General features: G+C 41.9%; 1 protein-coding gene across 12 annotated transcripts in view; it reads left to right on the top strand.

Annotated features, from left to right (window-relative positions):
• Window positions 1–13,599, top strand: part of ANAPC1 (anaphase promoting complex subunit 1) — a 95,040-nt gene that overhangs the window by 67,229 nt on the left and 14,212 nt on the right. For 7 of the 12 annotated variants that reach the window (XM_060412431.1, XM_060412426.1, XM_060412430.1 and 4 more), the window contains 8 exons: window positions 496–689; window positions 5,440–5,526; window positions 6,975–7,092; window positions 8,396–8,473; window positions 8,785–8,852; window positions 9,810–9,948; window positions 11,880–11,966; window positions 13,135–13,230. In XM_060412431.1, the coding sequence (XP_060268414.1) occupies window positions 496–689; window positions 5,440–5,526; window positions 6,975–7,092; window positions 8,396–8,473; window positions 8,785–8,852; window positions 9,810–9,948; window positions 11,880–11,966; window positions 13,135–13,230 (867 nt within the window). The remainder of the gene's footprint in view (window positions 1–495; window positions 690–5,439; window positions 5,527–6,974; window positions 7,093–8,395; window positions 8,474–8,784; window positions 8,853–9,809; window positions 9,949–11,879; window positions 11,967–13,134; window positions 13,231–13,599) is intronic. The other 5 variants (XM_060412429.1, XM_060412427.1, XM_060412428.1 and 2 more) reach the window with 1 other exon arrangement.

The following is a 13,599-nucleotide window of genomic DNA, read 5'->3' as shown; positions in this document are numbered from 1 at the left end:
ACAGGGTTTTATTTCCTGGTTAAAAAACAGATTTAATTAACACTATTGATATTAGAAAATTGTCAGCATCAAAAAAATCTAAAAGTAGTCAAAAAATGGACTATGGTATATCTACACTGTTATATAGAGGAGCTATCAACAGCATGTTGTGTAAGAATTTTTTACTAGTGAAGATTGCTTATAATAAAATAGATTAAAAACTTAAAAATACTATATATAATAATATCTCAATTTCATTTAAAAGATAGATACTATAGGTAAGATTTGGGGGGAAAACCAACAGTTTATAGCTTTTAGTATTCCAAGTAATTGTTATTTCCTTCTTGATACCTTACTGTCTGAATTTTCCACCTGGAACTTAAATTTCATCATCAGAGAAAACATTTTTTCAGCGTTTTTTAAGTTGTGAACATCTGTAGTCTAATGCTGGCTGCTTTAGTTTTGATGATAAAATGTAGCACAGCTGATGTGGTGTGTCATCTTCTGTGTCTCCAGACAGGTCCTTACAACCTGGAGACTTGCCTGAGCGTGGTACTTCTGTCTCTCGCCATGGTGATGGCTGGCTCGGGGAACCTGAAGGTTCTGCAGCTTTGTCGCTTCTTACACATGAAAACAGGTGGTGAGATGAACTATGGTTTCCACTTAGCCCATCACATGGCCCTCGGACTTCTATTTTTGGGAGGAGGCAGGTAATATAGTTTAACCATCAATTAATTTATGCCACACTAAGGGGGCCTTCCCTGGTAGCTCAGTTGGTAAAGAATCTGTCTGCAGTGCAGGAGACCTGGGTTCAGTCCCTGGGTCGGGAAGATCCCCTGGAGAAGGGAATGGCGGCCCACTCCAGTACTCTTGCCTGGAGAATCCATGGACAGAGGACCCGGCGGGCTACAGTCCACGGGGTCGCAAAGAGTCGGACACAACTGTGCGACCAACTTTTTTTTTCTTTAGGAGAGTTACCATCCTCTCTCTAACACGTGTGGCATCACTGCCTTTCTCAGAGTCTGTACTCAGTACTTCATTGTATCACTTCTTGTTCCTCACTCTTGAATGATTTTACTCTTCTACCAAATTGTTGTCTCATAAAAGGCATGAACACTATCAGTCGCCAAAGCCTGTCAGATTTGCTGTTTTCAGTTTTTTGCTCTCTTTATAGCATCTATCATTCCTGACCACCTCATCCTTTTCTGCGACTTCCCTGGCTTTTAATGATCTGTTTTGGATAAAATATGCTTACAGAATAGTGTGCAAGTCATAGGGGCATGACTCAATGAACTATCTACAATTTGAGAATCTCTTAGATGTTCCATAGAGCAAGATGTCACTCAGAATACCCATCTCCAACTGCTCTGTCCCTTCCAATTTACTGTTACTGCATTCTGCCCAAACATAACTGTAGGCTTCTAACATGTTAGACTGGTTTTGAAATTAGAGTGGAATCGTATACTGTGTGTCCTTGCATACTTTATTTCTTTAGCTCAGCATTGTGTTTGAGATTCATTCATGTGGCAGGTAGCGTTTATTCATGTCTCAGTGCTGTTGAATTCCATTGTATGGTTATACCACAGTTATTCATTTACTCTGTTAGTGATGGATATGCTTGTTTTCTAGTTTGAAACTGTTATGAGTATTCTTGTACATGTTTTTGATTTTGTTGTGTACAGATCTGTGAGTAGAACTGGGTCATTGGGTATATATTTCTTTTATATTTCAGTGGGTAATGCCATCAGTACTCCAAAGTGGTTTTACCATTTTGTATACCCATCAGCCTCATATAAATTTCCAGTTGCTCCCCATCCTGGTCAGTCCTTGCTGTTGTTAGCCTTTATTTTAGCCATTGTGTAGTAGTATCTTGTTTTGTTTAATTTCCATTTTCTTGAATAATGGTATGTGGTGCCTGTTTATAGCTTTGGTGGCCAACTGAAAATTTCCTTTGGTGATGGCCAAATCTCTTGCTACCCATTTTCATATTGGTTTATTCATTAAAAAATTTTTATTTGTGGTTTAATGTACATAACATAAGATTTATCATCTTACTGTTTTTAAATGTCAGTAATATTAGATATATCCACATTGTTATACAACCAGTCTCCAAAGCCTTTTCATTTTGCAAAACTGAAACACTATCAGGTCAGTTCAGCCGCTCAGTCGTGTCCCACTCTTTGTGACCCCATGAACTGCAGCACACCAGGCCTCCCTGTCCATCACCAACTACGGAGTTCACCCAAACCCATGTCCATTAAGTTGGTGATACCATCCAACTATCTCATCCTCTCTCATCTCCTTTTCCTCCTGCCCTCAATCTTTCCCAGCATCAGGGTCTTTTCAAATGAGTCAGCTCTTTGCATCAGGGGCCCAAAGTATTGGAGTTTCACCTTCAGCATCAGTCCTTCCAATGAACACCCAGGACTGATCTCCTTTAGGATGGACTGGTGTGATCTCCTTGCAGTCCAAGGGACTCTCAAGAGTCTTCTCCAACACCACAGTTCAAAAGCATCAATTCTCCTACGCTCAGCTTTCTTTATAGTCCAACTCTCACATCCATACATGACCACTGGAAAAACCATAGCCTTGACTGGATGGACCTTTGTTGACAAAGTAATGTCTCTGCTTTTTAATATGCTGTCTAGGTTGGTCATAACTTTACTTCCAAGGAGTAAGCGTCTTTTAAATTCACGGCTGCAGTCACCATCTGCAGTGATTTTGGAGCCCCCCCAAAATAAAATCAGCCAGTGTTTCCACTGTTTCCCCATCAATATGCCATGAAGTGATGGGACCGGATGCCATGATCTTCGTTTTCTGAATGTTGAGCTTTAAGCCAACTTGTTCACTCCTTTCACTTTCATCAAGAGGCTCTTTAGTTCTTCTTCACTTCCTGCCATAAGGGTGGTGTCATCTGCATATCTGAGGTTATTGATATTTCTCCCGGCAGTCTTGATTCCAGCTTGTGCTTCCTCCAGCCCAGCGTGTCTCATAATGTACTCTGCATATAAGTTAAATAAGCAGGGTGAACTATACAGCCTTGACGTACTTAGAAGCGCTGTAGCCCCTAAGCAAGTACTCCTCATTTCCCTGCCTTGCCCAGTCCCCTGGCGAACACTGTTGTGCTCTCTGTTTCTGTTAATTTGACTGTTCCACATTGGTTTATCATTTTGATTCCAAGACCTCTGTTCGTTCTTTATGTTGTAGGTATCTTCTGCTCTGTGGTGTACCTTTTAATTCTCTTATTATCTTTTGATCAACAGAAGTATTAATATTTTTCTTTGATGGTTTGTCCTTTTTTGTCCTTTTGGTGACATATTTCCTTACCCACCAGAAATGAAGATATTTTCTTATTTATCTTCTAGAAGTTTTTCAGCATATTTCCATTCACATTCGGATTTAGAATCTACCCGGAACTGATTTTTCTGTGTTTCCCCCTCCCCCCTCGTCCCAGTTGACTCTCTGCTGTTAAGAAACAGTTTATTGCTCCTCCACTGTTTGGCAGCACCACCTTAGTTGTAGATTAAGTGTCCATGTCCATGTGTTTGTTTCTGGGCTGTTATGTTCAGTTGTCTATTTTTCTATACTTGCACAGTACCACAGTTGACTTAATTATTGTAGTATTTATAATAAGTTTTGATATCCAGTAGAGTAAATTCTCCAAAGTGAGCTATGTTCTTTGAAAATACATTTTTCTGTTCTTAGCTCTCTACATTTTATATAAAAAGTGGAATTTGTTTGTGACTTTTCCAAACTAAATAACATGATTAAATATTGCTAGGAATTGCATTGAATCTTTCCACTGGTTTGGAGGAATTAAAATCTGACATCGTTGAGTCTTAAAGTCTATGAGGATAGTGTAACCTTTCATTTATTTAGCTCTAGAGTATGTGACCTTGGACAACTGACATGATATCTGTTAAGTCAGTAGTTATTTTACACTATTGAGAGTGAATTAAACATTGGAACACACCCTTCCACAAGTACAAAAAGTCAAGATTATTAAAGATGTGCATTCATTTCCTTTTGACACATTTTGTAGAAAGTTTTGTCTTTTGTTTAAAATTAAGAATGGTTAAGGAAAGATTATCATAAAAATTCTACTTTTTAAAATGTATTTTCCTTTCAAAATAAGCCTCTGATTTATTGTATTCTCTTGCTCAGGGTCATCTTCTGTCCTCACATGCTGTAGGACTCTACTTGCTCTCTTGTGTATTGAGTAGTTTTTCTCCCCTTCTGCCCATCCTGCTGTTGCTCTTCTAGTGACTGTTTTATCTTTGAATGATTGTATGCACTCTGTGACATGGTTTACATTTCTCTTAGCATAGTTAACCCTTATGCTTAATCTCAAAATTTCTGACATTAATATCTAATGTTTATCTTTGGGCTTATCAGAATGGTAAAGAGAAAATGGCCTAGCTTATGTTCATGTCAAAATAGATGTATTTCTGTGTTTTAAATTTTGAAATCTCTTCTTCATAAAATATATATGTGTATAATAAATACTGAATTCTTACTTGATACCCTAATTATTAAAAGAGATAGGGAAAGAGATGGGGGATGTCTACATGTATATGTATAATAAAAAATATGTATATTGAGTAATGATAGCAGTGGTTTTATGTGATGTCCAGAATCATCTTTATTTCAAAATATTTGTAGGAAAGACTAAAACTTTAGTCACCCTGTTTGCCATACTGAATTTGAGCAACAGTAAAATATTAATTTGGAGAAGGAAATGGCAACCCACTCCAGAATTCTTGCCTGAAGAATCCCATGGACAGAGGAGCCTGTAGGCTACAGTCCACGGGGTTGCAAAGAGTCGGGCACGACGGAAATCTCAAAAGATTTTGGTTTGCTAAGAGTGTATGGCCTTTATAACATAAGTTTATCATACCAATAATAAACAGAACCGTGTTTTTCAAGGAATAGTTGTTTATTCATTCATTGTAACTTTTTAATGATAGCTTTTGCCTGTTCTATTTAGTCTAGCATTCTAAGGAAATACCTGTGCTTTACAGAATGGAAAAAAGTGTTTGAGATACCCAGTAAAAAAAACCCTGTATGTTTAGAAGTAAGTTTCAGCATTCTATTAACAGGCATATATAAAGCTGGAGAAGAAGGCGGTGCAGTTCACACAGGACTTTCTCAGTGTCTATAATCTCTACAGTTGGTGCTGATTGTTCTCGCTGCTGTTCTCTTAGGTCAGCACTTCGTTAAGCTTTGAAATTTAACATTTGTGATGTGTCACTTCTGCTTTAAATAGTAGCTGATGTTGAAATGGCTTAAGGACTGACTAAAATGTTCCCGTTGTTGACGCACCCACAGTGATCAAGGCACTAGTCTCATCAACACACCTTGCCACAATACCCCAGTTTCCCAGTTCTCAAGGCTGCTGTGAAAGCTGAAAGTCTGCGCTGTGTGATGAGTAACGCCTGACCCTCCGTGTTTGTTCTGCAGGTACTCTCTGAGCACAGCAAACTCGTCCATCGCCGCCCTCCTGTGTGCCCTGTACCCCCACTTCCCAGCTCACAGCACTGACAACCGGTGAGCCGAGTGGTGTTCCTCACGTGGCCTTTCTTCAGTTATCTGGGGGAGGGGAGCCATCTGAGTGTGTTTTGGCTTAACGGACTCATTTCCAAATTCGCTATACTGTGTTCTTAAACTTAGTTATCTTCCTGGATAAATCTTTTTAAAAAGTTTTTCTCGCAAAATATTAAGCCAGAAGAGAACTTTGGGCTTCTGATGCCTGACCAGCCTTCTCCCATTCTCGTCAGTTGAACTGCTCTAAACCCAGAAGTAGGCCAGACCAGGGGTATCATTAGGGGAAACAACGTACAGAGGACAGCAGCAGGAGAAACTGAGTACCCTTTGGCCAAAGTGTTTAATTCTGAGAGAGGAATTTATCTAATGTAGTGGCAATGTCTGTATGAATTCCATTTGCTCCCTCTTTGAATGCTGAGAAGTTTTGTTTAACTGACAAAGGGACAAGAAAATGCAGCCAAGAATGAGTTTAGAAGTGGCAGTGACGAGTAGAACCCTACGCATGGAGACGCCATCTGATAACACAGCAGCTCTGGGTGCAGAGCGCAAAGAACCACCACAAGTTTCGGGCCCAGCCAGCCTCTGCCGTTTGTGGAGGAAGGGCAGAAGATAGCCCCTTGTGCCCCAGGGACATCCAGGACGCTCTGAGAGCTCAGCTGCAGGCAGCCCCAGTGGTCTGCCAGGGAAGGCGCAAGCGAGGGAGGCCCACAGTAATGAGCTGCCACTCAGAGCCGAAGTGTCATGTGCAGCCAGTGATGACAGGAAGGCCGCCTTCACAGAGGTAGTCTGGTGTGAAGTCCAAACTGCACTTCTTTTTTAACATTTCTTTGGCCTCACTGCACCACATGTGGGATATTAGTTCCCTGACCAGGGATCAAACTCACACCCCCTGTGCTGGAAGCATGGAGTCTTAACTGCCAGGGAATCCCTAAAGTCCAAACTTTCATGATAGATGGTGCATAAGAATATTGTTGTTAAAATTAGTATAACTCTGATGCATGGTCTCTTACTTGTAAGTTTAAGGAAGATTGTTTTGAGTTGTTGAAGTCTGCTGTCGCTTAGGGTACAAGGGAGATGGTTAGATAGCATCACCGACTGCATGGCCATGAATTTGTGCAAACTCCGGGAATCCGTGGAGGACAGAGGAGCCTGGCGTGCTGCAGTCGGCGGGGTTGCGGAGAGCCAGAGGCGACTTAGCGACTGAGCAGCAGTAGGGAGAGCTGCTGGCCACAGTGTCAGCTGTCTTACACAGAACAGTTCGGTGATACGCGCCAAGAGCCTCTGTGTGCCTAGTGCAACGAGAGAGCCTCTCTGTCGTGTTGCAGCTGAGCCTCAGCATCACCCTTGAGGACTGCCGTCCGGACGGGCGCCGCTCGGCTCCGCCGCGTCTCAGCTCGCAGGCTGCTGCGCTGCCCCCCATTGCCATGGCCTTTTGTGTTTTCTGTGAACAGGTATCACCTCCAGGCGCTCCGGCACCTGTACGTGCTGGCTGCAGAACCCAGGCTGCTGGTGCCCGTGGATGTGGACACAAACACGCCCTGCTACGCCCTCTTAGAAGTGACCTATAAGGTAGTTGTTGCCTTGTTGCTTTTTATTGCCACTCATCCGTCTTTGCACATCAGGGTTGTTTGAAAGCATTGTCCTTTAAAAGATGACGATAGTGAGTTGTGTTCTCCTAAAAATTAAAGCCTCCACAGTTAATGTACATCCTGCCAGGCCGTTCAGGCTCATTTGTAGCCTTCAGATGTAATAGTTGAGGGACTGTCAGCTGCTCTTTGGTTTTTAGAGCTTGTAGTTTGTAAATCTGTTATCTTTACGTAGCTGACAGTTGCGCTCCAAAGAATGAAGGGAGTTAGAGTAATTTCTGGACGTCGGCCTAGTGCTTCAGAGTGTGTAATGAGAGTTGGATTTACATGCATGCACAGATTATAAGCCATTATGTCCTTCCTTCTTTCCGGGCTTCTCGGGCGGCTCAGTGGTGAAGAGTTCATCTGGCAATGCACAAGACACAGGAGACGCGGGTTCGATTCTTGGGTCAGGAAGATCCCCTGGAGGAGGAAATGGCAACCCACTCCAGTGTTCTTGCCTGGAAAATCCCATGGACAGAGGGGCCTGGCGGGCTACAGTCCATGGGGTCTCACAGAGTCTGACTCAACTGAGCGCGCGTGCACATCCTCCCTTCAGAAAATTGTTCGGTACCTTCTGTGTATCAGAACTGTGCTAGGGAGTTCCCTGGTGGCCTAGTGGTTAGGATTTTGAGCTTTCACTGCTGTGGCGTGGGTTTAATCCCTGGTCGGGGGACTGACATCCCATAAGCCATGTGGTGTGGTCAAAACAAACAGGAAAACAAAAAAATAGCAAACCCCAAAACCGCTAGGTTCTGGGACACAGAGCTGAGGCGACTGTCATCTCCCTTAAGGAACGTCTGTCGCTGACTAGTCAGGCGTGGGCTCAGTCAGAGCAGCCTGAGGCAGTTGGAGGCCTGTGGGGCTGGGCAGCGGACACGTGCTCTTACCAACACTCCCGGCAGTTGGGGGCCATCACGGTAGACACGGTGTCTGGACTGAGGTTTGCCGGCCGAGCCGGGCACGTTCCTGGCAGAGAAGACAGTGTGCCGAAGGCCAGAGGCCTCCTGCAAGGGCAGAGGCGCCGCGCTGCTGGCAGCTGAAGTGCAGGCTCGGAGCCCTGGGAGGCGGCGCGGGCTCTGCCAAGCACAGTAGATGGTAGCCCGTCAGACTTGAATATCAGAGGGGATTTTATGCTGTTGACAGTCTGTCTGCAACCTGCGGGGAAGGGAAAGCATGCAGTGGTGAATGGTTTTCATACTTTTCCCCTAACTATGTAGTAAATGGTGATTCTTCTATTTGTGAAGGGTACTCAGTGGTATGAGCAAACCAAAGAAGAATTGATGGCCCCCACCCTTCTTCCAGAACTCCACCTTTTAAAACAGGTGAGTAGGATATGAATAGAGAGATTTATCAAGGGTAGATTCAACCAGGATAACAGCATTAAAGATAGCCAAAGAACAGCGTGTGCGTTGTCAGCGCTCTCCAAGCAGCGGCAGGAGGAGTGGCCCTGAGGGAGGGAGGGGTCCCCACTGCGAGCTCGGTGCCGAGTGCCGAGCGGGCCTGAGAAGTGACTCACCTCTCACCATCTCTCTCTAGCCCAGTGTATTCTTATTTCCTCGGAGAAGCGTGGGTTTCATTTTATCTACTAACACTTCCCCAGGATTGGATTGACTGTTCACATTTATCTTGGCAGATTAAAGTTAAAGGCCCAAGATACTGGGAGCTGCTCATAGATTTAAGCAAGGGAACACAACACTTGAAGTAAGTGCATTAAATTTCTCAGATGTGTCTGTGAAGGGAATAGAAATATGTGGGAAGGTATAAATGATAATAATTACGTGAAATGCTCCTTGTCACCCTTTCATCTCATCCAGGACGATATGTAGAGTGTTAAAGAAGATGGTCTCTCTCTTTGAAAAAGCTTGTAGTAGGAAGTAAAATTTTACATTCAGAAGTCAAACCCTAATTATTAATTCACTGAGAAACTTGAGTGACTTAAACTGGGACAGTCATGGGCTTGTCTTCGGGAGCAGTAATGAAAGATTTAATCTAAGAAAGTGAAGCTGACTTATCTGTCCACAGAGGGGACTTTGTGACAGTTGGTGTTTGTCAGACCACATCTGCTGTTGCATCTCTTTACCATTTTCTGGTTAGATGGCTCTCATAAAATTAAGATGATGGCTGATTGCTTTTGGTTGGAAATGGTCATATGCAGATAATTACTTTGATGAACAGAGAGTGCTAATAATTTTTATACTTCAGTTAGCATGTAAATTAAGTCTTTAAATTTGCAGAAAGTTTAACAATTTGTAACAGTTTTTACAGTATCATCCTCATTTCTGTTTCTCCCAGACTATAAATAGCTGCTTTTTGTATTATTCTGTCTTTAGATTTGTAGCTTTTTTTTCTTTTTGCTGTAAACCAATCAGTAGGTATTTAAGGGAATACGTGTTAGATAAAATGTCTCCTTTGAAATTCATACTTGAGCAAATAGTCAGAATGCTGCCTTATTTAATAGGTTCCTTGAATCTTGACAGCAGAGAAAAGCAGAACTTGATGATGACTTGTAGGGGGCTGGTTTAGTTTCAACACAGTAAATAATCACATAGCAGAAAGTGGTGAATACTGTGTCTCATGTGAAATAGTATTGGGAACTGCATTTCCAGGCAACAACTCCCAGTAATACCTTGTATTAAATCCATTCTTGTTTTCTTTCAGGTCCATTCTTTCCAAGGATGGGGTTTTATATGTTAAGCTCAGAGCAGGTCAGCTCTCCTACAAAGAAGATCCAATGGGGTGGCAAAGTTTATTGGCCCAGACTGTAGCTAACAGGAACTCTGAAGCTCGGGCTTTCAAGGTAGTGTGATTGGTAAAAACTGAAGGATATTCTCATCAGAAGAAAAAAAAAAATTGTAACTAACTGTGACAATGGATGTTAGCTAGACTTGTGGTTGTCTTTTGTCAGTATGTATAAGTATCGAATAATTGTTGTGCACCTGAAACTAATAAACTGTTCTATATAAATTATATCTCAATTAAAACAAAACCCAAAATTGAACAAGAGGGAATCGGTTCAAATCCTCCTAGGCCACCCAAAGCATATACTTCTTCATAACATTTGTGGTGCTGTTTAGGTAGATCCGCTCGCTAACCTCAGCAGATTATGAAGACTGAACGACCTGGGGCCTGTTGGCTGTTCATGTGACGGCTGTTATATAATACAGGCCACCTGCCAGAACTCAAAGGATGATTTATATTTAGTGGCAGAGACAGTCAAAATACATCTTAACGCTAAAAAAAATTTAGCTTTATAGTTAATCCTCAAATCCGTTAAGATTTACTTAATTCATGGGAAAAATTTAAAAAGTTTTTTTGCAAGGTAGCACTTTTGAGTTCTTATGACTAAGTCTTTTATAGTTTCCAGAGAATCAGTTGAGGTAGTTTACATCAGTGAATTTTGTTAGTCAGTATTCGAAAGGATTTGGGGGCAAAGTTTAACTTGAATTAGCACTGTTGCTAATTAGCACTAAACCAAAGTGAATGAAGGTGGAAGTCACTCAGTTGTATCTGACTCTTTGCGGCCCCATGGACTATACAATCCATGTAATTCTCCAGGCCAGAATACTGGAGTGGGTAGCCTTTCCCTTCTCCAGGGGAATCTTCCCAACCCAGGAATCGAACTGGGGTCTCCTGCCTTGCATGTGGATTCTTTACCAACTATCAGGAAAGCCCGATATAAGCCCGATATAAACCAAGGCCCATCTCAAAGACCCTAATCCGGTTTGTAAAGAAAATAGATAAGTTCAGGCTTGAGTTTTCATGGGGCAAGTATATGAAAATTAAAAGACCATCTCCATTTCCTGCCTGCCCGGAGTTCAGAAGTAAAATATAAACCTCAGTGGAAAATGGTAAAACCTTCATATTCCATTTTCAGTCTTCAACCTTGAGTGATATTCCTTGTCACCCTTTTCCCCCAGTTTATTTTTTAAAGTTGTAAAATACACAGAACATATACTGGGTTACCCTTTCAAGTGTATAGTTCTCTGGTACTAAGTACATTCATGTCGGTATGCTATCGTTACCATCATCCGTCGCCATGACCGTCTTTACCTTGCAGAGCTGCGTCTCTGCCCCGTTAACACTGACTGCCCATTCCCTTCTCCCCAGTGCCGGGCAGCCACCATCGTACTTTCTCTTCCATAACTCTAGTGACCTTATGACAGCATTTGTCCTTCTGTGAGTGCCTTGTTAGAGTGATAATCTTTTTTCCTTAATCTGTTCAGAAATAATTCTAGTTTCTGATTTGCCTTTCAGTTAGTTTAAGAAGGAAGGGAAAACCTTTTTGGGGCGACTTCTATAAGAAACACCTGGTTTTAATCTGCCCTTTGATAAATCAGTAGCTCATGGTAGCTTATGCAATATATTTCTTAAGTATGACATCCCATATATGTTTAATCTGAAAGGAAGTAATACAAATGAACTTAAAAAACAGAAACAGACTCAGAGTCTTTGAGAACGAGCTTATGGTTGCCAGCGAGAAAGATAGAAGGAAGGGATAGTGAGGGAGTTTGGGATGGGCATGTACGAAAAAAAAGAAGTAAGCTGATATTACTAAAAAAGAAAAAAAAGACTTTCAACCCAATAGGTTGATGAACCTCTAGCAGCCTTGGGTTTTGTGGAAACATTGTGTGAAAAAAAAAATAAAGTAGATTACAGCTGCATACAATCTGAGTAGTAATGAAAAGAATCTTTATTATCTCATGTATACTTGTTCTTTATTTTTTTTAGCCTGAAACGATTTCCACATTCACTTCTGATCCAGCACTTCTGTCATTTGCTGAATATTTCTGCAAACCAACTGTGAATGTTGGGCAGGTATGTAGGTTTGCTTAGCTCCAAGACTAGGCTTTGTTTCTATCTTCAGACCACCAAAAAAAAATCCAAAATATCCTTATCTGTCTTTGATGACATGCCTTAGGCACACTGAATGATTTTTGTTTGGCAAATATAAGTGTTTCATAGTCTAAAACTATTAAATTCAGTAATTTCCTATCTTAATAGTAGAAACAACTTAAAATTTCTGAGATTAATTTTGATCACTGGTATTTATGTATTCTTGTAATGATTCTTGCTTCTTTTTATTTTATAACCCTGTTTGTTGGTCATAAGGCTGTTCTCTTCAGGAATCTAAGGGTGCTTGCTAGTAGATTCTTTGATTTATCCATCATCTCAGTTGGCAAGGACTGGATATAGGAATTATATGATCTGGGATTGATGGCCTGTTGTCTGCAAGTGTGTGTGACCTTGGAAAAGTTTTCCAGTCTTTTTGAGATGTCATTTTCCTTATTCCTAAAAGTGGAATTATAATATAACCTGCCTTACATTGTTGTTTTGAAAGTAAAATGACAGAACCTTCCTGCCTCTTACTTAGTGAATCTTCATTGTGTGTTAGGCACTCTGTTCAATATTCTTTATAATTTTTCTCATTTAACTCTGACCCTGGGGGTAGGTACTTCCTGCTGAGAGATACTGCCACTTAGACCTGTCACATACCCGAGGTCACATAGCCAGTAAGGACTGGGGCCTGTGCTCAGCTGAAGGCCACAGGTCTCTGCTGAAAGCCCACGCCTGCCCTTGACCCCAGCTGGGCTTGCTATGCCACCGCCCCAAACCTGTTCTGCTCAGTGTTTCTGCTGCATCTTGGTGGCTACAGGGTGCCCCTTCTGGATCCTGTTCTTGCCAGCGCACCCCATGGCATAGCTCTGTGATGTCCTGTGTGATCGTGTTACCCAGCTTCTTTCATTCCTCTCCTCCATAGCACTTAGAGCCTTAACTGTTTCTTGGAACTTAATTTTGATTGTATTTTTATTGGTGTTTAATATTGCGTGCACTCTGATTTTATAAAGACCTAGCCTTTTTTACCCTTTTATATCATTCACTGCAGAATGTAAGATTGGGCCATGATAGTGACTATACAGTTGTTCTTTGATTTGATTTTGGAATATATGTTGTTGTGCTACAAAAAGATTCTGACTTTGCACAGAAACAGGAGCTTCTGGATCTCTTCTCTTCAGTCCTGTACGAATGTGTGACTCAGGAGACCCCAGAGATGTTACCTGCGTACATAGCGATGGATCAGGTATGGTTCAGAAAACCTGTCCTAATTCTGATGAGCATTATCCTGTATTTCAAATAACATGCCAGACAATACAGTAAGATTTCCTCTGTGTCCATCTTTTTAGTTTCTCATTCGCTTTTAGAATCTCAGAAAAGGAATTTCTGTCAAAGTTGCAAGCTCTGTATATACCAGAAGCTTAGAGTTTATGATGACAAATAGGCTCTCTTACTCCAAGGGTCCCATTCTCCCCTCTGGCCTCTCCCTGTGACCAGGAGAGCGTGCGTTCTCCCTTTCTCCCCTTGCATCCTCGTGTGGTCTCTGGCCTCCCTCCTGACAAAGCCTCTTCCTGGAAAAGCTTATGCAAGTGAGCAGTAAGTGAGCACACAGTGC

The sequence above is a fragment of the Ovis aries genome, chromosome 3 (genome assembly GCF_016772045.2).
Source record: "Ovis aries strain OAR_USU_Benz2616 breed Rambouillet chromosome 3, ARS-UI_Ramb_v3.0, whole genome shotgun sequence".
NCBI classification, from domain to species: domain Eukaryota; kingdom Metazoa; phylum Chordata; class Mammalia; order Artiodactyla; family Bovidae; genus Ovis; species Ovis aries.
The sequence above is the reverse complement of the archived record's forward strand: the minus strand, read 5'-3'. Positions and strand labels throughout refer to the sequence as shown.